Source organism: Tasmannia lanceolata, unplaced genomic scaffold (genome assembly GCF_043159265.1).
Source record: "Tasmannia lanceolata isolate RefF3 unplaced genomic scaffold, GAP_Taslan_0.1 ptg000004l, whole genome shotgun sequence".
Lineage (NCBI taxonomy): Eukaryota > Viridiplantae > Streptophyta > Magnoliopsida > Canellales > Winteraceae > Tasmannia > Tasmannia lanceolata.
The window spans coordinates 8533484-8560473 of NW_027518681.1; the positions used below are offsets into that span (position 1 = coordinate 8533484).

At 36.7% G+C, this 26990-nt stretch overlaps 2 protein-coding genes across 3 annotated transcripts; both read left to right on the top strand.

Moving 5' to 3' along the window:
* The first annotated feature begins 3208 nt into the window (after window positions 1-3208).
* On the top strand, window positions 3209-15763 carry LOC143876221 (CBL-interacting serine/threonine-protein kinase 8-like). Of its 2 annotated transcripts, none has more exons than XR_013250337.1 (14): window positions 3209-3686; window positions 5440-5502; window positions 5693-5764; window positions 6830-6937; window positions 7019-7093; window positions 7215-7268; window positions 9015-9140; window positions 9715-9804; window positions 10903-11025; window positions 11756-11875; window positions 13886-14002; window positions 14578-14647; window positions 14760-14834; window positions 15404-15477. XR_013250337.1 is itself a non-coding variant. In XM_077377943.1 (14 exons), the coding sequence occupies exons 1-14, from the start codon at window positions 3528-3530 to the stop codon at window positions 15494-15496; spliced, it is 1332 nt and encodes a 443-aa protein (XP_077234058.1). In that variant the 5' UTR covers window positions 3210-3527; the 3' UTR covers window positions 15497-15763. The 2 variants fall into 2 exon arrangements, 1 of the variants encoding a protein (XP_077234058.1); XM_077377943.1 differs by having other exon boundaries at window positions 3210-3686; window positions 14578-14634; window positions 15404-15763.
* A 3353-nt stretch (window positions 15764-19116) lies between these two features.
* On the top strand, window positions 19117-25946 carry TRX Z (Thioredoxin z). Its single transcript, XM_077377403.1, has 4 exons — window positions 19117-19342; window positions 19676-19798; window positions 25387-25467; window positions 25553-25946. The coding sequence occupies exons 1-4, from the start codon at window positions 19172-19174 to the stop codon at window positions 25667-25669; spliced, it is 492 nt and encodes a 163-aa protein (XP_077233518.1). The 5' UTR covers window positions 19117-19171; the 3' UTR covers window positions 25670-25946.
* Window positions 25947-26990: the final 1044 nt, after the last annotated feature.

Here is a 26990-nt window from a genome sequence, read left to right on the forward strand (position 1 = left end):
GAAAGGACAAGCTGAGTTTGTGCAGTTACTAATACATGGTAGTGCCAATATCAGTACCTTTTACACGATTTCGTAGACTTTTCATGCGATTGTACAAGAATTTTTCTTTTTTGAAAAAATACGGTGGGCCCACATAACTCGATGATAGGTCGTGCCTCGACTTAGATAGGTCTTGCCTGCAGATAACCTCCATAGGATGTTCATAAACCTCCGATCTGTAGATCCGAACGATAGGATAATCTTATGGAGATGAGATTATTTTTGGGGCATTACCTATCTAAGGGGCCCCCCAACAAATGAATGGTCTCGATTATCGAACAATGTGAGTCCCAATGTATTTTAAAAAAGAATTACTTGCACCTGCAAACAGTGTATAGATAAAAGATAAATAACACCTTTCTCCGACAGCTTAAGCTTTTGGAGAATCCGGTAAGCTAACATGGTATGAAAGCCAAAGGTCACGAATTCAAACCTCTCGGATATCAAAAATCCACATGCGATGGTCGACCCAAAGTGGGACCACATGTGCCACGTGTTTGCCAAGTGGGCCATACGTGTGGGGAAGTGTTAAAAGTATAAAAGATAAATAACGCTTATCTCCAATAGCTTAAGCTTTTGGAGAAGTCGGAAAGTTAACAAACTCCAACTCCTTATTGCTATCAAGAGATTTAAACTTTTTCACCCAAATAGGGCTAACTGGTATGCCTAGAATAGAAACGCCTAAATCTTTTGGTAGAAAATATCACCCCAGCCTTAATCTCTAGTCTAATTATTCTCTAGTTTTTTTCTTTCTTTTTGAAAATTTTCCAAAAGATCCTTAATATTGTAGTAGATAACTGCCAAATTCAGTGAAAATTTATTATTGTCTGAGAAGTATGGGTTCTAGAGATTAATTGACATAAGAAAGGTAAAAAATATAATTGCCAAAGTCTTTTTTTAACCTCAACCTTGACTAGTTGAACCATATTTGTTCTTGCTGACCCCTCTGCAGCTTTGCCAGTGTAGTAAAGTAGGGTTTTTTGAACATTTTTGTATTAAAGTTTAGTAAGATACTGGGGTGGGTGTAATATGTAAATTTTAAAGTAAAACTAACGAAAAGTGAGATTTAATATGCTGTGTGGGGTCTACTTCACAGCATGAACCAAACTGCTCATTTCTTGGGCACAACCTTTAATAGGATGTACCAGTAAATCCTCTAAATTATATAAACATCTATATATGCTTAGATATTTAGATAATACTCACTTCTTCAATGACTAATCGGAAGATAGTTCACAGATTAGGGACTTATTTGCAAAAATTCTTTTGTGAGCCCCATTTGGACTTTAATCTTTTTTAATATATATGAGAAAACTGGTGGCCAACACAGATTTGTTTCGGCTCCAATTTTTTCTTTGTTTCTCTTTGTTTAAATGAAGTCAAAGAAGAGGTGAATGGTGCTTCTCACATGTGGCACTTATACAACTTGCATTTGAATAATGTCTTACCAAGCTTTTGTCTTCCCAGCACAAGTCTCTTCATCTTCTTCTTTTTTCCTATCCCTTTCCTCATTTTCTTTTTTCAATATGCTTTTCTTTTCCTTATTATTAGGGATTGGTGAATGTTTTTTTTTTCCTTGCATGTAAAAAAACCATGTTATAGCTAATGGGCATTGAAAAGGCTCTTAAGACACTGCCAGATAAGAAGCTACATTTAGAGAGATAATAGTCACAGATATGTCTGATCCTAATATTTTGTAATTTTTGTTGATAGGGTGATAAAATTTTAAAATTTTCTCAAGATTCTAAGAAGTTGTTGGAGATAATTACATCAGATTATCTGGTGGTTCGGTTCCGGTTTGGGATCCTGGAACCATGGGAATTCCAGTTCGGTTCTGGGTTTTTATCCTAGAACCGAGAACCAAGTGGGATCATACCCTATGTTATTTGTTAAGTTTTAAAAGCAAAGAAAAACGTTAAAAGGGGTGAATTTATCCTCAAGCAGTAAAACGTTCTCACAGAAACCGTTAGGGGTGGACATGGTTCCGGTTCAACCAGAATAACCGAACCGAAGCGGCCTATATGGTTCGGTTCTAGGATTTGGTGGTTCAGTTCCGGTTTGGGATCCTGGAACCATGGGAATTCCGGTTCGGTTCTGGGTTTTTATACTGGAACCGAGAACCAAGTGGGATCATACCCCCGCAGATAAAATTACTCCCCATAACGGTTTCTGTGAGAAAAAAATGGTTTACACTTTAGTACTTTACACTTACTGCTTGAGGATAAATTCACCCCCCTTTAATGCATTGTCATTTGCCAACATGAACATCAGAAATATGTCCAAACTATTGATGATTTCATATGTCTAGAAATTCTTTGGAGTCCAAACTAGTAGCTGGAACGGTTTGGTTCTGTTATGGACAAAACAAGACTAGCAGCTAGAACCTTCTCAAGTAAGGGTGGGTAAACCCAGAACCGAACCGAACCAAAACTGACAAGTTCGGTTCTGGTTCAGTTTGGGTCCAAGGATAAATAGTTCGGTTCTGGTTCCGATTCATGGGAACCAATTGCAAGTGGTTCGGTTCTGGGTATACCACATAACCGAACCATGTCCACCCCTAGAAACCGTTAGGCGGGGGTGGGAATATCATTTCCTTGTTTGTTTTCCTAATTTTATTCTAAAATTTTATGGTATTTGCCGGTGTCCATTGCAGAAGGCATTTCACAGATGGTCTGTTGCATGTGAGAGCAGCCACACACTCATTCAAAAGATTTTGTCTTCATTGACGAGGTGTCTGCTCTCACATGCAACAGACCATCTGCGAAATGCCTTCTGGGATGGGCGCGAGCAAAATCCAAATTTTATATTTTAAATATGTTTTTTAAATTCAAAATTAATAAATAAAATAAAATATACCAAAATACACCCCAATATGAGAGAGAGAGAGAGAGTCAAAGGGATGAGGAGAGTTAGACATGCTGGAAAAAGGGGAATGAAATCATATCTCTAATTGCAATTGAGAAAAATGAAACAATGTCCCATCTAGTGCTCCTTAACATGGCCCACAGTCCAAAGAAACATCACAATTAAAGCGATCTGAAAAAGCATAATCTCACCCACAGATCAACGCATCTCCGCCCTTTAAATACAAAGCCGTTTTAAGATCCAATCGAGGGCCCACAATTCAAATACTGCCAAGTGTAAAATTGGACAAAAAACTCATGAAAAACCCCCAACAATCTCCAATCTTTTGATCCTCTTTCCTCGCCAAACCTCATTCAAAACCCTCCCAAAAAAAAGTACAGAAAAAACCCCCACAAATCACTTTCAAAACCCACTTTTTCCCAATTTTCTACTAATTCCCAACCCTTAAGCCTCCACCTTTTCTCTCTTTGCTCACCTAACAATCCATACCTATTCCCTAAAAAGTGAAAAAAAAAAACAAAGTGCTTTAAAGCTCTCATTCCAAAACAAATGTAAGAGACGGAGATGTTTAGATCAGAGAGAATAAGAATAAGACGAAGAAGAAGAGAGAAATTGAAGTAAAAATGGTGGTTCGAAAGGTAGGGAGGTACGAGATAGGACGAACGATCGGAGAAGGGACTTTCGCGAAGGTGAAATTCGCGCAGAATACGGAGACTGGAGAGAGTGTGGCCATGAAAGTGCTCGATCGGAGCACTATTATCAAGCACAAGATGGTCGATCAGGTTGTTTTTTGTTCCATTTTGATAAATTTAGGGTTTTTTTTTTTTTTTTGAAATGGTTGCTAAGTTTAGGGTTTTAAAACTTCTATTGTTGGTTTTGATACGATGGAGTTAGACAATTTAAGCTGGTTAGTTTTTCTTGCTAACTGAATTAATGTAATTGCACAAGATGGTCGATCAGGTTGTTTTTTGTTCCATTTTGCTGAATTTAGGGATTTTTTTTTAAATGGTTGCTAAGTTTAGGGTTTTAAAACTTCTATTGTTGGTTTTGATACGATGGAGTTAGACAATTTAAGCTGGTTAGTGTTTCTTGCTAACTGAATTAATGTAATTGCACAAGATGGTCGATCAGGTTGTTTTTTGTTCCATTTTGCTGAATTTAGGGTTTTTTTTTTTTTTAAATGGTTGCTAAATTTAGGGTTTTAAAACTTCTATTGTTGGTTTTGATATGATGGAGTTAGACAATTTAAGCTGGTTAGTGTTTCTTGCTAATTGAATTACTGTAATTGCACAAGATGGTCGATCAGGTTGTTTTTTGTTCCATTTTGCTGAATTTAGGGATTTTTTTTTTAAATGGTTGCTAAATTTAGGGTTTTAAAACTTCTATTGTTGGTTTTTTAATGATGGAGTTAGACAATTTAAGCTGGTTAGTGTTTCTTGCTAACTGAATTAATGTAATTGCACAAAATGGTCGATCAGGTTGTTTTTTGTTCAATTTTGCTGAATTTAGGGTTTTTTTTTTAAAATGGTTGCTAAATTTAGGGTTTTAAAACTTCTATTGTTGGTTTTTTAATGATGGAGTTAGACAATTTAAGCTGGTTAGCGTTTCTTGCTAACTGAATTAATGTAATTTGGGTCCAATAAACAGTTTGGAGACTCACCATCGGTTGTCATAATCTCAAACGACCAGGGATTATAACAACCGATTGTCAGCCCTAAACCTATTTCTGGACTCAAATTTAAATGTAATTTTGAGTCCAATAATATTTGAGCTTACAATCGGTTGTCTTAATCTGAAACGAACAGGTTGGTTATGTAAAAACAGATTATGGTTGGGCTTTGAACTCAATTGTCAAGATATGCCTAAAAGGGCTAGATAAGTATGGGGCGTGCCAAAGAATGGCTAAATGAATCTTGCCCTAAGATACAAATTGGTCTGCAGGATAGTACTATTCACATTTCCTTGGTCTTTCATGGCATCGTCTGGCATAATTAAGGTTCGCAGGCTCATTCCGGCCTCGCGATTGAGATGGGATTTAATAATTACATTTTCTATTCCATGATTCATTTATATATGAAAATTAATTTTTTTAGAGCTGCGCAATGCCATTTTGTAATTGTTTTCTCTGTATGTTGTAATCTATTTACCAATTTATCTTATGTACATTTTTTAACAGTATTTTTTCTGTTTCTCTATACATTAACTTCCTCCCACTCTTGTTTCATGTAGGTTAATGAAATAATTTTATAATTTAAAGTTTGAAATTTGGTGATTGAAAGGCATTGTGATCTGCAACTTTACATTAAAGTACCTTTGTGATATAACATAAGAGAAACATGCTTCTTTTCCTAACAATTGTATCAATTTTGACACCGATTCCTCACATTTTTTTTCTTACTATAGGATTATGCGTAATTCATTATTAATGGGTTGATTTTAATTTTTACCCTTGGTTTGGCTTTCTCAGTATTCTTTCAGTTGTGACATTTATTGAGGAGCTGTACTGAATTTGTTCCTTGCATTACCACATTGCAGATTAAGAGGGAAATATCCATAATGAAGCTTGTTCGACATCCCTTTGTAGTCCGTCTGCATGAGGTATGGCTAATACTGTTCTTTTTGAGCTCTAATAGCTTGACTTGCATATTATACTTTTTGTCATTGTTTTCATCCTGTTTCTTCAGATCAGTTGTGCTCTTTGTAGTTGATGTAGTTTATTGTTTTTTCTAACTTGAAATATTTCTATATAGGTTATTGTTTTTTCTAACTTGAAATATTTCTTTTGTAGGTTCTGGCAAGCCGCTCAAAGATATATATAATTTTAGAATTCATTACAGGAGGCGAATTGTTTGATAAGATAGTGAGGACTCTAAATCCAACCCCAAGAGCTAAACTTGGACCTTCCAGTTTTATTCTCCATATGCCATTTCTTGGGACTTTTTCTCTGGATCTTTCTAACTGAGATTCATATGTTACAAGGATTTCCATGATGTTGAAGTAAATGAAAAATCTGCTTGGTCCACCAGTAATAATGTGTAAATTAAACATCAGCACGCAATCTTTGATTATGCATACCTTTTCTGATAATTTCTGTGCTAATGTGAATAATGGTTAAATGAAGCAAGGTATCTATGGTTTATGAACTTATCTATCGAACTGTTTGATACATAAATATGGATCTATTACCATGATTTTAGTGCCCGACAACGTGATAAGATGCACATACTGTAATTAGAAATCACCCTGTCTTCTTGGATTCATGGGTGGAACGGAAATTTGAAAGGAAAATTTGGATTTCATTTCCACCTTAGAATTGGATAACATAATTAGCAAAAGTTCTACAAAAATCATTTTGTTTTTCCAAATGGTATCATCTCAACTCTCTCTCTCTCTGTGTGTTCTTTTCACCTTTCTGTTTGCCTGACTAGAGGTCATTACCATCTCTGAGATTCTTACTTTCATCTAGGATGCCAGCGTATGGAAGCCGTTTATTACGAAATGCTCCCCTGACGAACAGAATTTTACTGGCCATTTTATCAATTGGTCCAGTTTTTGTATGGTTAAGGCTAAGTAGTTTCTCGAGATATCCTAGATTAATTCATGAAAAGTTTTTTATGTGATAGTCAAAGTGCAATCAAATTGTCTTAAAATCCAATTTTCCTTGCATCTACAAACCATGTTGGAATTGAGGTGAGAAAGTTGAAGATGGAGAATGCCTTTCGACCTATTGATGGGATGAATGGTGGATGGATGCATCCCCCCCTCCGCCCCCCTCTCTCTCTCTTATTTTTCTCTTCTGCTCCTTATTTCAGTAAAATGGGTCAGAAATTCTGGATATAGCATTGGGTTCTACCCTCCATGCTCAAATTAGTGTTGCTATTCTTTCATGTTCTATAAGGTTGTGATGTTAAGGTAACTTGTACAGGTTCGCCATGGACGTCTTAGTGAAACTGAGTCACGAAGATACTTTCAGCAGCTCATTGATGGTGTGGATTATTGCCACAGTAAGAGAGTCTACCACCGAGATTTGAAGGTGTGCAAGTTATGGTATTCTGATAGCTATCGTGCATTTACTATAACAGGAACTACTTACATTTTCTTATTTTGCATACAGCCTGAAAATCTTCTCCTTGATTCACAAGGAAATCTCAAAATTTCAGACTTTGGCCTTAGTGCCTTACCCTCGGAAGTAAGATTTCTATTTTCCTGTCTCAAAAATCACAAGGAAAAGTAGTATTTTTATTTTATGTGATATCATTCAAACATAAAATATTATCTTAAGTGATTGATTTCTTTGATGTTGTTTGAAGGGTGTTAGTCTCCTTCACACTACGTGTGGAACTCCTAACTATGTTGCACCAGAGGTACTCATTTGAGAACTTTATGAAGCCTTTTCGATATTATGGTAACATGTTTTTGGTTAGTGTGAATACAAGGTAATATTTGTGTGTGTGCATTGTAATGTTTTTCTGTAGTTTAATTTGCTGGAATATTATCTTTCATGCTTTGCTAATGCTGAGAAGAAGTCTTTTCACTGTAGAACGGTAGCTTATGCATTTAAGCCCTTTAATGGTACTCAGGAAGTATGAAAAGGTTGGGCACTAGTTCTCCATGGAAGAGGTTGGGTGTATTTAAGAACGGATATTTTGGATATCAACACATTTATTTGCCCAAGAATCTCTTCCCTTTCTCTTGCCAATGCTAGATTTTCCGTAGGGAGCTCAAATTTGCACCCTCTATATTTTTATGTAAACGGCCACCTTTTTTCGTTTTGAGTCTTTAAACCGGTGTTTAAAAATGCGAATGCGGCGCGGAATGCGGCCAAAGAAAATCCTAGTCGACTTGGCACAACACAGTCGAGTACTCAGTTGATGCGGCTGAGTACTCGGTTGACATGGTCGAAGGAGTTTTTATTGACTCTGTAGGGCATAACGCGGAACAAAGTGGCAAAACACGGAACGCGGCCAAGCTAAAAGGGAGTCGACTCGGGGTGTCCACGATGATGCTGTTGGGGGGGGGGGGGGGGGGGTGTAGGTTTTAAAACTATGCTTTAAATGTTTTGTTTTCAATATTTCCATAATGTCCCTCCCCCCCAGGTGATCGAACTGTTTCCTTGTCTTGTCAGCCTCGCCTCAGGCTTCTCTTGTTTTGGCACAAAGTGAGAAGGTAACAAGGACTTGATGAAAAGCCATTGCCAATCTGACAAGAAATCCAGACGTTTATTGGACTCAAGCAAACTCACATCAAACAAGTTATTTTCAGCAAGATTCAATCGTACCGGGTTCTACAGATAGAAGAAAATTGGATTTCTCACACAAATGATTTCCTTATGATAGAGGTCCCTTCGGTCTGTATAAGTGGTGAGTTCCAGGGAACACGTTGAATCTCATGCTATTCAGGGGTAGATTAGGTTCTCAATGATCCTTGGGGCGGTATGCCTATGAGGTTGAGAAGATAAAGGAACAAAAAACAGAGTATGACTAGCAAATAAACACACAACATCAAACACAAACTAAGAAGACAACCAGAAAGAGGAAGAGAACAAACCAACTGTTCGACCTCTTTTTTCTCAAAACATATATGGGCTAATCACAGAGCCCATCAGAAATAACACTCTTTCTACACCAACGGTCAATCATGATAGAACCCTTCTGATCCTTGCCGAGTTGCTGGTATGCCTATGAGGCCAAAGCCTGGGAGCAATTGGATCAAATACGCATAGCGTTGCATTCGATGCATTTCCAGTTGTAAAGGTCTAAATCTCACTTCTGATGGCACATTGCTAGCGAGTTTCCTTCTATTTTATTTATTTTTTATTATTTTCTGACAGATATCTCTCATTTTCTTGGCAAGTCTTAGGTCAAGAGGAAATTTAGCCATTTTCAAAAACAAAAAACTTAAAAAGTCATAAAACTTAAAAATGAGCGCTCCTGTCAAATATACGAGGCTCCGATATTTTCCCACTTTCTTATTAAACTTCTATCAGATAAGCCAATAACCCAAAAGCATTAGGAATAACCTTTTTATGGTTCTAAAGAGTCTCTGTATGCTCATGCCACATTATATTTCTAGGCACGCATCACTCTCAAATCATGCATGTTGTGCTTTAGGTACTCAGCCATAAGGGTTACGATGGTGCTGTTGCAGATATATGGTCTTGCGGGGTCATCCTCTATGTTTTGATGGCAGGGTATCTCCCATTTGACGAGATTGATCTGACTACACTATACAGTAAGGTATGTTGTTTCCTGTTGGGAATATTATCTGCACTCTGGAGCTCTTGATTGGAGCATTAGACATATGTGTTTGCATGATTATTTTAGAAATGGGAGGTAGCGTAATTTAGGATTCTCCAGTGAACTTGGGTGTCTCATCTTATGAAGTGTTTTTTTCATTGTGAATATAGAACTCTTAGAATTTTTTTGTCCTTATGAGTGGCTGAATGAAAAAAGTTTTGGCAGCATTAATGCCGCTACTCACTGTCCAGCCAAACTTTGGCGGACAAGTAAGCAGTGATTGCTAAACTTTGTGAATCCTATTTTAGTGACCGTTAACAAAATTGTATTGGGGTGCAATACTTTTTTACAGTTGAGGTAATTGTTACGGCATTAGCATGAATTTTTAGTGATATTGGTTTTTTTTTTTTCATTTACTGTTTTCTGCTTGGTCTTAAGTGGTCTTACACATCCTTTATGAGAATTTTTGTTTGCTCCAACATATAATTCTCTTTGATATGCCAAAAATTGTTTTCATCAAGTGTTTTATTTTACAGGTAATGCATTCTGATTTTGTTGTGACAGTTTATTACAGATTGATAAAGCAGATTTTTCCTGTCCATCTTGGTTTCCTGTTGGAGCAAAATCCCTGATTCATCGAATTCTCGACCCGAATCCTGATTCCGTAAGTAATAGCAGCAGTCTTTAAGTCATTACTATTTAGGATTCATTATTCTGTACTGTTTGTAATGCTGATACAAATCTAAATTGGATTTTTATGATGTTTCTCTCATAACTAGAACTACTAGCTTGTATTTTATTGATGCATTATGGGTTTGTTGGGCTCCGCATGTAAATGTATATGCATGTACATGTGCCCACCTTATGCGTGTAATGCATACATGCTAAATTCCATCATTTCATCAATTGGTAAGCTGGGATGACTACGCAGTTTTCTCATGGGGGGTGTAAATCTGCTAACTCTGCCTGAAATCTGAATTTATATCTATTCATCTAGATGTGTGAGACTTTATAATCATATCCTGGAATATCCTACAGTTTCCACCTCATCTAATCTGGATGTCTGCGGTAATTCTCGCATTTCGCAGAATTCCATGGAGAAGAACTTGAAGTAATCTGCCTCTTTAATAAAAATTCTCATGTTTCGAAAGCTAATTGGAGAAAACAACAGTGTGCTTCTCCAAACAACCCTGCTTTATTACCGTTGATGTACGATATATCTCTCATTATCTTAATTTTTTGAATAATGGCTGGCAGCCTTTAAGGGGGGTCCCGTGGTGAAATAAAGATTGTATTTCGTGACTCATGAGTGAATGCATCTGAAAACATCTTAATGGATTTGTTCTCCCTTATGACAATGGCATGCATTGACATGTGATGAAGTACAGTGTCATTACTCATTAAGTTGGCCATTAATTCAGTTACCAATTTCATAATACAGCATAAGGAAAGCATGTAAAGTTGTAAACGGACAACAGATCGGCAACAGCCTTGTTTGTCTACTGACAATTTGTCCCACACACATTTTAATTACTTTCACAAGGCATCTTCTATTTTGACCTTGGAAGATTCAACTTCAACTTCAGACATGTGTGCTATCAGCTAATTTTGATAATCTTTTGTTAATTCAAACAAAGCAAAGCTAGCAGCTCATGTTGGAACATGTTTTACTATGCACTCATGTTTGTAAAATGGTTTCAGTTTTGTTTCTAGTTCTTCGAATTCTTGTAGTGACATATAAGATTATTTTAAATTCTTTCAGCGTATTCGGATCGAAGAGATAAGGAGTGATGAATGGTTTAAAAAGAGTTATGTGCCCGTCAGACCTGTTGAAGATGAAGATGTAAACCTTGATGATGTATATGCTATTTTTGATGACCCAGAGGTTGGTAAGGCATTCACCATTGTTTGTCCTTTTTTTAAAAAAATTTCTTTGTTATTCCAGCAGTAGGAAATATGCTGGTTACTTTCTTTGTTCATGCTTGTTGTTTGGTAATGGTGATTCACTGATTTGTAACTTGGATCCCTGTATTCATATGTTAGACTCAAAGTGATTGTTGAGAGTGATAGTCCTGAAGCTCATCCTATAACTTTTATTTTAACTAACTCATCAGGCAATAGATTTTGGGGCCTTTTCTTTCTTTTGTCGCATAGGTAACGGTAGGAGACAAATGTATATAGTTTCCTCCTCTATAGTTTTTTTTTTTATGATAAAGGTAACTTTATTAAGATCCAAATAGGAATACATGTGATTTGTTTAGAGGCGGGCGGCAAGATGTCACCCGACCTCATTACAATCAAACCACCTTCTCTGTAGTATATAAGATGTTTCCAGGATATCACTCTTAATAGAACGCACCTGATTCTTTTTGGTTTCCTTTTCCTTGGACATTGTGTACGCTTGCTTTTCTTTTATGTTTAATGTCACACAGAAATTTGCATGAAGAGGTGCATTGTTTTTTTGAAACGGTGAAGAAACATGTTATTTGAATGAAAAATACATATGAATGCACATATTTTCTGTGGATCATCTAGTTATTACTTTTTTTTTTTGAATGATTCTAGATATTACTTTCTATAGGGGAACAAGTAATTAGTGCTCTGGTCTTCTGCAGGATCAGCAGCCTAGTGAGCCCTCTGGGAATAGTGACATGGGCCCTCTGATTCTGAATGCTTTTGACCTAATTATTCTTTCTCAAGGGCTGAACCTTTCAGCGCTCTTTGACCGTGGTCAGGTACTGCTTTATATGCCAATCATCAATAGTATCGTGTTTTATTCACTGAACATTTGAATGCTCTCTCACATTTTCACTATGATAACCTATTATTTTCTCATGCCGATGGATCAGCATGTTTGTCAACATGTGACCTGGATCATCTTTAAAGATCTGACCTTATGCGGCATTATATGGTCTTATGGTATATTTCTTTGCACAAGATTTTCAAGTTTCTACTGGATAGGGAGGGATTAGCCTATAGATGTAGAAGTGTTTTTGTTTTTTTGAATGGCGATGTAGAAGTGTTTTTATATCTGGGATTGCTTGATTGTTTCAAGCATTAATGTTAGTAGCTAGATATCTGTTTACTTTGAAGGGAAAAAAACTACACATTTCTCTCAAATCTTGCCCAAACTCCATGAAATCAGATTCCTACACTTGCTGGATTTGTATGATCCTTCTTTGGAGGATTAAATTCAATCTATTGATACTGAATTTTTTCGGGATAAAAATTGGTGAGGAAAAGAAACAACCCTACCGAACTCCTTTTAAAAAAAAAAAACTCTAAAATCTTCCAAAAAACAAGATTTACCCCACCTCTAGGGTTTTTAGTGCTTCCTTTACTGTACAGCCATACATACACAGTAAAAACTAAAAACCCATTAATTTTAATAGCTAGACATCTGTTTATTTTGAAGGGAAATAAACTACTCATTTCTCTCAAATCTTGCCCAAATTCCATGAAATCAGATTCCTACGCTTCCTGGATTTGTATGATACTTCTTTGGAGGATTAAACTCAATCTATTTATACTGAATTTTTTAGGGATAAAAATTGGTGAGGAAAAAGATCGACCCTACCAAACTCATTTAAATTTTTCACAAAAAAAAAGAAGACTCTAAAATCTTCCAAAAAAACAAAATCTTCCCAACCTCTAGGGTTTTTAGTGCTCCCCTTAAGGGTTGGTGGCCCAACAGTACGGCCATACATACACAATAAAAACTAAAACCCTTGGATCTGTTTTATTATTAAAAAAGGGAATAAAACTATGTACTTGTCTTGATCTGGTGATTCACCTCTAGCATCTGATGTCTTGCTTTCATACCATGTGAAGTACGAAGAAAAATAAAAAGAAGAAAGGATAATGAGAGGAGAAGAAGAAGAAGAAGAAGAAGAGAGTAGATGATGTCAACAAACCATGAATCGTGGTAGAAGGAAGAAGAAAGAGATGAGAAAGAAGAGAGATACAACCCAACTCAAGCCTCACGAATATGGGAATAGGACGTCAAGTCTAACCCACGAATTGTCTCCTCCTATCTTTATATCAATCATTATGCAGATTACAAATATGCCATTAAGTAAAATTCAAGGGTACACATTACACAATGACAAATGGAATAGGAAAGTTACATAATATACAAAGTATACTTTCTTAGAGGGAATTGTCACACTATATACTCTAAAAATATCGAAGTATTGCCATTTGAGTGTTGTCCAACTTAAAACATATAGAACCATATGTGGCCATTTGAGTGTTGTCCAACTTAAAACATATAGAACCATATGTGGCCATTTGAGTGTTGTCCAACTTAAAACATATTGAACCATATATCTGTTTTCGGACTCTGGAGCATGTTCTCATCAATGAAATCGAAATGGTAGGTGATATATACCACTTGAATAAACTTGCATTAAGTCACTAGTCTTTGGATAATCATCCGTTGGTTAGCTTTATTCTTAATTAATTTTCAACAACCTCAGGGATTGTTGCACTTAATCCTCATTAAATGGCCGCAAAATTATGTTCTACGTTGCATTCGCCTGTTGACATATTCACGCATATGAAGTTGTTATGTCATGTAAAAGCTCCGATCCTCATAAATTAGGTGGCTGTTGTTAATTCATTTGTTCAATTTCAATCCTTCTTTTATTTCCTTCCGAGGCAATCTGTGTTATCTCTAATTGCTTAATATTGATTATTGTTTTTAATTTTCACTGAGAAGCTTGAATTTCTTCTTTCACTGACAGGAAAATGCGGAACACCAAACCCGCTTTGTTTCACGGAAACCAGCTAAGGTTGTTCTGTCAAGTATGGAAGTTGTTGCACAATCAATGGGTTTCAAGACACACATTCGTAATTACAAGGTAATCATTTGGGTTTCTAGATGTCTGTTCCTTATTATGTTTTTGGTGTTTTTTACTGCCATCGTTGTTGCGCAATCAATGGGTTTCAAGACACACATTTGAGTTCCGAGATATCTGTTCCTTATTATGTTTTTGGTGTTTTTCCTGCCTTTGACTGATCGATAGCAGCTGCTCCATGTAAAAGAGTCTCTAAAACAATGTACAGACCCAGATTGATATTAGTTTATTCCATGGTGCTTCAGTGCCAAACCTTACGCGCAGTAGAAAATGCCCAGCATTTTTTTATTTTCAGTGTAGCTTCCTTGCCAAGTATTTTCAATGGAGTTTATCCCAAGAGTACTTTAGTCATTGGTCTATCATTTCCTGCCGAGTTGTTATGGTGTATAGTTTCAGTGAGTTGTATGTTTAGAATTTGCAAGCGGTTGATTGCATTCATTGGGATTTTATATATATATATATATATATATATATATATATATATATATATATTAGTGACATATGATGTCATTTTCCAGGATGTGGCAACTGGTTCTATTTTCTAGTATGTTGATCTGAGATTTGGTGTTGATTTTCAGATGAGGGTGGAAGGTCTTTCAGGAAATAAAAATTCACATTTTTCTGTTATGTTGGAAGTAAGCTACCCTGGTTAATACTCATTCCCGTCACTCATGTTTATTCCCCGGGTGACTAAAAATGCTCATTCTTTTTATCGATAATATATTTGACTTTATTTTCCAATCATTGAAAACCAAAGCAGATTTATGAAGTTGCTCCCTCATTTTTCATGGTGGACATTCAGAAAGCATCCGGAGATGCTGTTGACTATCTCAAGGTTAGGCCCTCTATGCATTCTCTGTTGAAAGATTACAGTTTTAGGGGATACACAGTAGTTTTGTCACCAAGTTTCTAATGAAACAATTTATTAAAATGATAGAACAACCTAGGGCATGCCTTGACTAGCGAAACAAATACTGCCACTTGCTCAAATGATAAAGGTGCTGATAAAGTGTTCTTTTTTTCTTTCTATTACTTTATATTGTATTTAGGCACCCTTTTATAGGCTACTTATCATTAACATATTTTATTAAAATAACCAAACGGTGCAAGAAGATACAAATTCATGACAGCCAAAGACACCTCAATACATAATGACTCAAGAAAGCTTACCAAGAGTGGGAAAACTTTATTTGAGCAGTTGCTCATATTTTAAAAGTTACTTTGATCACATATTTGCAAATTGATGAAATGTCGATTTGGCAAAATGAGGCTATTCTGATTAAAAAACTGTTGGTTGGATTTCTCTTACATTGTTCACTTCTCTTTTGTTTTTTATCTTGTATTTCTGGGTTATTGTTAACCGAATCAGATACTTGTCACTCATGTTGTCTGGTTACTACACAGTTCTACAAGAATTTCTGTGGGAAACTCGAAGATATCATATGGAAACCACCCATTTCAACGACCAAAACACGGAGCAAGACATCAAGACGTTGATTTCTTCCTTAACTTTTCACTAGGCGGCCATCTTTTACTTGTCGATGAACCTGGGGTCTTTATCTGTAGCTCAATTAGAAGGTGCTCTACCCTGAGTTGCAACTACATTACCAACGTAGAAAACTGATTTTTATTTTTTTTATTTTGGTATGTAAATCTATCATCTGGCATTTAATTGCCATGTTTTTGTTGATGAAAAATAGATAGACGGTGTTGTTGAAGAATATACATTAATGAGTCTCCTTATTGAATTTTTCCTTCAGGAAACTGGCTCTTAACAAGTTTAGAAGATGAATGTCCATTCCTTTCTTAGTTTCTGTTTTAAGTTATAACCTAATCTTCAAGATGTGTTAATAGATTGTTTAAAGATGTAGAAGCTCCAATTTCAGTCTTTCTGGTTCTTATTTCAAGACTGCTATAACCTATGGTCTCTTATCTCTTGGAGTGAGATAAAAATTCAGAAACCCCAAATGAGGCCGTTTTAAGGGCTCGTATACTTGAGTTATCTAAAAACTGCCTCTATAATCAATGAGCTTTTGGCTAGTAACATTGAAGATTTCACTACATTTTCTTATATATGGAAATGATATTTCCACCCTCTTTGCCAGACTTCCCCCCCCCCCCCCCCCCCATTTTGTTTGTCTTTTCTTGAATATAAATTACTTGAAAAGTAAAAGAAGAGCAGTGGAATATATATATATATATATATATATATATATATATATATATATATATATATGAGGAAAGTGAAGCTACACCGCCGGCTTAAAATATAATGGGCCAACATTGTTTTGGTGATCCAAAGAATTCATTTGATTGGCCCTCACATAGATAGGGTGTCCACCAAAAATCAGCTCCATAGGATCATCCCAACCCTACGATTTGTGGAGGCAAAAATGAACGTGTAAAAACTTTCAAAAATTTGTCCATTTTTGCCTCCACAGTTTGAAGGGTTGGGATGATCCTATGGAGCTGATTTTTGGTGGACACCCTATCTATGTGAGGGCCAATCAAATGAATGGTTTGGATCACCAAAACAATGTGGGCCCATTGTATTTTAAGCCGGCGGTGTAGCTTCACTTTCCTTAATATATACACACATTAATATTTATAAATCATACTTATAATTACCTTGGAAAGGGAGTCCCCCATGATTACAAGCATGAAGGCATAGGAACATGCTCCAATGCCCAAAATGAAAACTTAAAACTAACTGTTCAGAACTCCTGGCCTTTCCTAAACAAGATTAACACATAACTCCTTTGCGGTCTCCAACAGAGATCTTGAATACCTCTCCATCCCAAAGCCAACCAGATCAATCCACTTTACCCCACGTATCATGATCGCCATCAACTTCTTCCATTTAGAGGAGACAATGCTTACTATGCCCTAAAGGCTCCCTTCAACATTATGCCCTAAAGGCTCCCTTCAACATTGGAGCATCAGCATCGTTTCATACGCACACCTTGCTAATCTGTTAACTCAAAACATGGAGAAATATACAACCAGGAAAAGATTTCCCGAGCAGAGAAGAACAAGGTTCCTCAAGTACACTCTGATGTTCCTTTACTATTTTCTAATTAGAACCCTCGTCTGAATAAAACTGCCAGAATCCATCCCTTAATAAATTCTGCTAACAAATGAATTGTAACCACTCAACAAAATAAACCCCAACATCACCTAGCAACCTGAGAAATTACCTTCCTCTGGAGAATTTGATGAAACAACCTAAACAACCTTTCCATTCAAAAGACTATCATGATATAGTGCCTTATAAAGCGAAAGACAAAAAGTCTCTCAAGCTTAGCGAGGATCCTTCACATTTAATTCACTCCCATGGTCTCTCCTGATAAATTTTAATATCTCCTTTAATCAAACAACCTACCATTAAAACAACCACCCTCCCAAAGGTCTATGAACACCACCAACAACCTCACCCGGTAGCCAAGAAGAAACAGCCCTCCTTTCAAGCTAATCTGCTCAGAAAAAACTAATAATGCAACCATTGATAACTCCCAACTAGATTGTAGAATCAACCCTGTAACCACAAAAGCAGCTAGAGTCTTAATATAGCAGACTCATGCCATCGGCTAACTGTTAGAGGGAGATGTTTCCATACCAAAACTTCCACCTAAACCTGAAAAACCCTAAAGCAAAAAACCTAAACACTAACTATGTACAAAATGAGGGCCGAACTACTACTTTTTGAGGGTCTTCGACTTCGCCCCCCTTTGGAAATGCTGTTATATCAAGACATGACAATATAAGGGAAAAGTATCACTTCAATTTCTTACATAGCTGCGACGGCATACGATGAAACGAGATAGTTTAGAGTTTTTATATGGTAAGCGTAGCAAAAACTACAGTGGGGCCTATATTATTGGGTGATCTAAAGATCTAAATGATTAATTTGCTGGTCCGGACTTAAATAGGCCAGTGCCCACTGATCTATGATCCTAACCCACCAATATATAGAGGTTTAAAATGGATGACAAAGTATATAAGAGCTGCATTCTTTAACCCTTCTCCGGGCTGCTTTTGCATTTTTATTTTCATTGCAGAGAATGGAGTAAGTTTAAGAATAGGGTTCAGCTAATCCAGACTCTTGAGCGGATTTCCAAGTAGAATTGAGTATATTTTTTTGGAACAAAGATCTCAATATGAGTGGCTTGGGGGATGTTTGGATGTGCGGATTTAAGAATCTTGGATTTCCTCGTAATCATGGAAAGGAGACGAGAGAAGACGGAGACTGTCCGTTTCGCTTCTCTTTAGAATCTTGCATTTTATGTAAGAAATCCAAGTTTTAGAAATCTCTCCCCCATCCTGAGATTTATTTTTAAAACCTGGAAACATGTGATGATCTCCTGCTATCTTGCTGAAGGAAAGAAGGGCGAGGAATCAGAAAACGACGGCTGGGCTGCTCTCCTTCTCTCATCTCCCATCTACCATTTTGAGGAAATCCAAGATTCTAAAATCCTCGTATCCAAACGGCCCCTAAAGCTTCACAGATTGGTGGGTTAGGATCATCCTACGGAGAAGATTTTCAGGGTATTGCCTATCTAAATCAGGGTCAAAAAATAAAAGCCTTAGATCACTGAGTAACGTGGGCCTCAATATAATTTCTTTTACTACACTCGCATGCAGGTCCATCCACCACACCACATAACGACTCTGTTTTACATGCCTTCGAGTGCAGGATATTCATTAGCCAAATATAATCTTTTTTTAATTTTTGGCTTGAAATTTTCAAATGACACACTTACTTAGGCCTAATCTCCTCATTTTTGTTTGATTATACCTTAATAAGCATTAATTCTATTGTGGGAATTTTCTTGGTAGCCCATGCCACGTGATGATCGAGTCCATTGATCTTGTGGCCCATGGCTCAGATGATCAATAAACCCCATGATTTTTGGCCGTTGGATAATGTTCACCATCTACCTACTACAACGATTGTTTGCCCTTGGTCTAAATTGTTTCTCTCAGCGATTAAAGGTTTCTTTTTACAAAGTGGCCCACAAGATCAACGACTGTAATCCCTCGATACCCCTTCCACGTGTAGGGCAGAGATTTTGACTTGCAGTTGGATAATATTTTTTCTCTTTTCAGTTCTCACACCCAAAAGGACTAAAACCCATAAATCAGCAGAGGTTTTACTGTTCCTTTGATTTTCAGATGGCTGTCATTCAAACTTCACCACCATTTTCCCTTCCTTTCCCTTCTTCTTTGAAACCCAAAAAATCTCAGAAACATTCATTGTTTCTTCCTTCTACTAATCAGAGACCCACAAGAAGGTTAATCTCCCAAAACCTCCCTGGCAAATACGTCAGACCAGACTATCTTGTGGTATGTTCTCTTCTTTAAATCTCTATTCCTTCTTCTTCTTGCATCTTTTTTCTTCATTATTACTGCATGTATTTATTTTTTACTGCTACCCCTTTTTGGGTTTTAGAGGTTTTATCTTCTTATTTTCATTAAGCACCAAAAACCCCTCCTCTGCCAAATATGTCCAACAAGACTATCTAGTGATATGTTCTGTTCATGAATCTCTATTCCTTCTTCTGTTTGTTTCTTCTTTTTTTTATGATTACTATGTTGTTTTTATTTGTTACTTCCACCCCTTTTGGGTTTGGATTTTGTATGTTGTTATTTTCATTGTTATTCGCTTGTTGGTTGCAGAAAAAGGTGTCTTCTGAGGAGGTTCAGGAGCTGTTGAAGGGGGAAAGGAGTGTCCCAGTTATAGTCGATTTCTACGCGACATGGTGCGGTCCTTGCATACTGATGGCCCAGGAGCTCGAAATGGTAAGACCCACTTTTTTTCTTTCTTCTTTTCAATTGGCTTTCTTTAGAAAATCATGGGCTCATTTGGGTTTTGGTCTATTTTGTTTTTCTGGATTTATTGAATATTTGCAAGCATACTTAGGAGCAAGATAGATGTTTTTATTCTATACATTTTTTTTGATTGGTTATTTATAGTATATGATCTAATGAAAGATGGGCGGTACTGCGACAAACACCCTGTAGAATGCAGTCTCTAGATAAAATAGTTTTTTTTCCTCTTTCAGATTTTATTGCTTCAGAGCTTGCATTGTGATCTAATTCATCTTATTCTCTTACTCTAAAAAAACCTTTTTTTCCCCAAAATCAATGGGTTGTGTGGTTTACTTTGTTAGTCCGACTCTATCTTTCAAGCTGCTTATTTGATAAATGGCCTTCAATTTAGGTAAATTAATCTGGGTAATTCATGATACCCATTACAGTCACAAAGTAAACCATATAACCCATTGATTATGTGACTACACACTCACATTCTGTCTCTGTTACCGACAACCTATGGGTAGAGATTCATAAGTGCTTCTTTATTTCAATCGCAGTAGAGATTCATGAGTGCTTCTCGATTTCAATCATTGAGTCTTCGCAATCTCAAGACACCTTTTTGTTTTGGTTCACTGGCATCTTCAATTTGATTTTCTTCTGCTTAGGGATAATGCAAAAGATATCTTTGACCTCTTCCATTGATAAGTACAAATTTCTCAACCCATAGGAAAGACCACTATTTTAAAACTCAGCATGTCAATCATCGACTTGCCCGAGTCAATTATCTTTTACCTTTGCCGAGTTCTTACCCGAGTTTGGTTTTGCCCTAGCAAGTCAATCAGAACTCCTTTAACTCACCTACATTAATGTCCGAGTTCCCGTCCTGACTTTGAGTTTTGTAATACTGGGAAAGACTAAACGATTCAAATCCACCAGCCCTAAACAAAGATAGTGCCTTCAGGCCTAGGAGCTTTGGCCAAAGTTGTAAACCTTCTTTGGTAATCTTAAAGAGAATTTTCTATACACAAAAAACCATAAAAAGCACTCGGCCTGTACGTGAAAGCTCTTCTCTGTAGATAAACGAAAGAGTGGCACTCTCGCATAAAAACATGGAAGATACATCACTTTATTCACACGTTCACTTTATATACATGTTCACTTTATATACATCATTGTATTGGATAACCACAAGGAACTAGAGATAAAACTAGACTCTTCTAAACAAATCCTATAGAAGTTCATAAAAGACAAACTCTTATCTATCTATAAAACAAAACACTAAAAACAAAATGATTCTTGAAGAGTCGGTGCATAGAGTCGGTGGTGATGTAGTTCACAAAAGTTTCTTCACAAGGTGATTGTCCAAGGCCCCAGTTTGCTAGTGAAAGGGACTTCCAAATCATTTGATTGGAAAGGGTGATTTGTCAAATCCCAAGATGTTTCACTTTGTCCTTCTACAGAGGCTTTGGATTAGAAAACCCTGCATTTTCTGAAGTTCATATTCGGTCTTGTGCTTTACTTGTGGAATGTGTAGAAGTGCTTCAAATGGTTCTTTGACCTTTTGTTCATTTTTTAAAGTAGAAGTTGGCATTTCATAGAGAGACTGCATTGCACTAGCCAATCTGTAGGGTGAATTACTGATTACAGCTGTTAAAATCTTCCAAGATTAGAGCATGAAACTAATGTAGTATAGAGTGTTACTCTGCTCCAGCTTGCTGCTAAAGTGGTCTAGTGAGCTATTGGACCCAAAAAGGATGATCGAATATGAACTATAGGATATAATCCAAAAACATCTGCATCTACATTATTATGTTCATGGTAGCAATCAGATGCCAACGATTCCATCTGAATTAGATGAAAACTAGCCATAGAAGGTAACCCTGCATTACATTAGAAAAAAAGATAACCCTGCATTCATATTTGTACTGGACAAGATAGGAATAATATGCATCCAGAGGGTGCACGATAGCCTCCCCCAGCACTCACCTAAAGATTCGGTCAGAAAGCATGATCTACTGAAGTAACTTGGCAACTTAAAGGAGCAAATTCAATTTCGCACATTAAACCATTATCTGCATTTGTATAAAGGGCCAGATGTCAGAAGGATATGCCAGGAGTTCGTATTCTCTCCTTTGCAAGGCAATAGCCTTAATTATTTCTTGGGTTAAGGCTATCCCATGCTTTCGCTTTGTGTCCGCATTTTACTTCTGGATCGGATGGAGGGAGGTTTATTCTAGCTTGGAGTCGAGACCTGTGATCTTGCAGCATTGGGAGCCCCCTGCGCTTTCTAAAGTTGAATTTTGACGGATCTAGCTTTGGAAATACGGGTCCAGCATGGATTGTGGTGTTTTGAGAGACGATGGAGGGTCAGTTAGGTGCTTTTGTAGGACCTATTACGGTGGCAAATTCTAGTAAGGCGGAGGCGGATGTCCGTGCCGTCTATCAAGGTATCGAGCTTCTGGAGGTTGCTGATCGGGATAAGTGGTGGTCGAAGGGGATTCCCTTAATGTCATCCGGTGGCTGAGTGGATCCCTCCTTTCCCTTGGCGTCTTGCTCAATTCTTTGATGAGATAGATGATATAGTGGATTCCTCAAACATTGCTTTCTGACATGTGAGAAGATCGGCTAATGAGGTTGCTGACAGTTTTGCCAGCGAGGTGAGTGGGTTGGAGTCATTGGATCAGTTTGATTTTCTCCCTCCTTAATTCTGTTTTTCCTTTCTTGACCTTACGTCTGCTTTTATTGCTGTTTCTCTGTGTTGTTTTCCTTTTTTCAATATTTATGTACCATCTCGGTCTTCCATTTTCTTTAATGAAATTTTTTCACCATTCAAAATAAAAGTAAATAAAGGGCCAGATGTCGCTATTGTCTGTTAAGCTCAGTAAGGTTGCACAGATTAGTTCCTAAACTTTTGACTATTGAAGATGAAACCAAGAGAAACAACCCCACGGTCTTCGTCATAAAATGCAGCTAGTGGATCTTTATTTTTTGGTATTTAGCACATTCTATTCCTTCACAAGTTCCATGAAATTTTTGATACAGATATCAAGATACCTGCCCCAATAAGATGCCATAGCTTAAACATACCAACACGAAAACGTCATTTTTTTTTTTGAAAAGTGTATTTAGTAAAAGTGAGATAAAAGAGGAGAAAGAGCTGTCCAATTACCAAGAGATAACACTTCGTGAATCTGCAATCCCATAAGTAATGCTCTGGCTTCCACCTCATTTGAATCCGTTTCACTGCATTGTCTGAAATTTTTTTGAGAGTCTCGCCTCAATGATATCTGAAAATCCTGTCAATTCCTGCATGACCTAGGTTGCCTTTTGATCTGTAATCAAAGTTGAGTTTGATGACATCTACCGAGGGAGGTTGCCAATGGGGTGAAGTTTTATCTTCATCCATCTTTCCCACATGATCCTTTCCAAGTTGCATAAGATGATACTAGATTGTAGCACACACAGTCAAGTTATCCTTTACCCAAAATAGTAAGTTTGATTTCCATCATGATCTTGCCTATAGATTTGCTTCTTTCTCAGAGGATCCGATTGTTTAAGTTCTTTCCAAATGTTTAAAATTAAGACAAAAATGAACTAGGCACCAAAGACCTTTGCCAGAATCACCAAAGAGGGTCCAGATTCCCACCCGCCCATACACACGCACACACCCTAAATCTAGTTTTAGATTCATACGTAGTCCGATACTTACAAATTGACCTCCATGCCTCCCAAAAAAAAAAAAAAACTACCCTTACTTTACCCCAATGTTGATGTTTCCGATTACAAGTCCGCTTTTTCTTTTTTGATTCACACTCGTTTTTACTACATTAAATTATTTGAATCTTTTTTCATTCTTTGCCTTCTCATAAAAAATCTCTTAAGAGTTTCTCTAATCTTTTGATGACCTTTTTGGGTATTTGGAAAAGAGACATGAAATAGATCGTCAAATTAGCTAGGGTCGCCTTGATAGGAGTTATTCAATTTTTGGTTGGTAAGCTGGGATTAAACCTGCGACCTCAAGGTTGAGAAACAAAGCCTGAACCATTGAGCTACAGGCCCAACCACTTATAGGAGTTATTCACCCACCCAGAGGAAAAAAGTTTTTTTTTCCCATTATGTTAATTTCCTTTCTACTCTTCAATAACTAGATCCCATAGCGATGATGAATGTCAAATCCCAAAGGGAGACCAAGATGGGTAATTTGTAAATTTCCTTGCCCTCAACCAAAAACCTCTGCAATTTTTAACACCTCTCTCCTCAATGTTTCCTGCCACTAATCTTTCCCCTGAGTTAATTTTAAGCCAAATTTACTTCTAGCTGTATGAATATTTTTAAGGTTATTGATCTATACTTCATTATCATTAAGCTGCATTTCTTTTCACTTGAAACTTAATTTTTCCACTCTTGTTCGCCAAATTTTATCTTTCGGGTATAGCCTTTGGAAATATACAGTAACAGCTTGCTTAATTTCCTGCACGTCTTCTGGCATTCTTCCTTGGTGGTAAATGGAGTTAATCGAATTAATTCTTCTTCTAGCATTTGCCATTCTATGGAAGAAAAGCTTTATTTTTATTTCCCTCCTGTAACAATGTGGCTCTCAATTTTTGCCTCCTTGCTCTTAACATAAAGACAGTTTCTTGCTCACTCTTGTAGCTCACGTTCTTGATTTGTACATAATGTCTGAGGAAACCAATCATACTGAAATCTTGTTCACTGTGTTTGGATGTGTGGCACATGTTCCTGTTAACTATGAGTTGTGTCTTCAATCAAACAAATTAGAGCAGATGCTTCAATTCCATGTTGAGCCTATTATACTACTTGATGAGACTAATGTCATGTGGTGGTATGAAGCTTATTGTTGCATTCCTACAGTTCTACTACCATGTAGCAGTTGACTAACAAGCCTGTGCCACTGAATCAGCCTAATGAAACTACAATTAGGGAGAGGTTTTCTTTGTTTGAATAAAGTGGGAAATTTTAAAAATTTATGATAATGCATAGCGTTGCAGGAAGAATGGCCATGTCACTATACTTCATCCACAACTATATTGTCATTGAATTGTAAACTTCAAGTACATTTTAAGGCCCTGTTTGTTTTAGATTTTGAGAATTTGAGTCAGAAATTGAGTCCAATAATAATTTTCGGACTCAAAATTAATTCTTAAAATCCTAAACAAATGGGGCCAAGTGTTCTGTTTTGTCCGTTGTAAAATAAGTGGAAGTTTGTTTGCTTTCTCTTTGCAATTAATCCAGCAGTTTTTCATTTCACCATTCATGTAGTTTGGAGTCTTCAAATTGTTTATTACTTCTTTTGCCTCAGGCTGGCTAAAAGGAATCCATGTTCTTGACCTGGATCATGTGGCAAAATTTATGTACTGCATTATAAATTCTTCCATATTCCTAAAAGTTCTTCTACTGTTTATAAGCTACCATCTAGACTGACGAGCATTGACATCTATTGATTCATTTGCTTCTTCCAAGCCCAATAGTAGTTATTCGTATTAACAGTAACCCAAAAGCAACAATTTGCACCTTTTTATGATCTTTATCTGATGCCAATGTATGCCTTGTAGCTTGCCGTAGAGTACGAGAACAATGCCTTATTTATCAAGGTAGACACAGATGACGAATATGAATTTGCTCGCGATATGCAGGTATTGCTAAAGAAGGTCTTGTTTTTCTTTGAAAATACCCATTCAAATTCGAAATTCTCAGGAATCTGTCTCTATATTGTATCAGGTTCGTGGGTTGCCGACATTGTTTTTCATAAGTCCGGATCCGAATAAGGAGGCGATCCGAACAGAAGGCCTTATCCCAATACAGATGATGAGGGATATCATTGATAATGAAATGTGAGGAGGATTTGCATGAATTTATCACTTGGGTGTGGGCATCCCTCATTTTTTTATTTTGTAGAAACTCTTATCATCATCCAGTTTGTTGAGAACAATTCATTGAGCAGAGATTTTGGGAGGTGTGAATCAAGCTACCCGTCAAGCAGCAGTTTGGCTGCTCTTGTAAAAAAATCTTTAGGCCATGTCTGGAAACCATGAAAAGTTTTTCGTGATAAATTAGTTTAGATGGTAAGAAGTGGTTAAAAAATCAGGAAAAAATTTAGAGTTTTTGTTTCCCAGTTTTTCAGGCTTTTCTCACTCTCTTTCCTCAGTCCCTGTCATATCTATCCCTGTCCCAGCCTTCCTCTCCATTGGGTAAGCTAATTTTCCAGGAAAAAAATTCATGGTAGCCAAACGTGCCCTTGGTCTTACTGTTTTGCTTTGTTCCTGCTATCATTCTAAATAGATGTTAAAGTTGCATGGGAAGAAGAAAATATGTTATAAGATAAAAAAAATTTGAAAGGTAAAACATACAAGTTCTCTAATATGAATAATAATAGTTGTACTTCTTTATTCTGTAGGATAAGAGAACATTCAAGATAACATAACAGTTATTATCTCTCGCTCTCTCTAAAATCATGGAGACTTTCATATTTTATGAATGGTTTCAGCTGAAAATAGAGGAATCTGTAGGTAAAGTTGTAGAGATTTTGGAGATTAGTTTCCTTCACTTTGAACATTTCAAGCCTCTAGCAATAGAAAACATGTTTTTCTCATTTTGTCCCCGTACCATTAGAAAGGGCAGATCACTTCATTCCTTCAATTGTGAAGTACATGAGCCCCTTTCAGTCATAGATACACGTCATAGATACACTGTAGCTGGGTGTCCCAAGTGATGAAAAGGGGCGTATTTATCATTTCCCTTTCAACTTTTCCTGAGGCAAAGATATGGGTCATCAGATATTTGAATGTAGGTGTTCTTTTGATATAAAGTTATACACTCTACGTTGTCTTTTGATCATACTAGAATCATACTATATGTGTGTTTTGTGAGAAAAAAAACCCTTCAAATAATTTTTCTTTCCTGCAGAACCAAATGCTAGAAAATGTTTTTTCTTTCCAACATTTCCAGGTTTTAATTTTTAGGCCCTCTTTCGATTGCAAGAAAAATATTACTCGAGGGAAAAAAAAATTCCTAAGAATTTATTTGTTTCCACAATTTGAAGGCAAATAATAAATTTTAGGGTTATCACTATAAATTAAAACTTGTACTGGCGTGGTTCAAGTTACTTCTTGTTTCATATGTAGTCAAAGTGTCAAACAATGGAAAATCATGAAAAGTT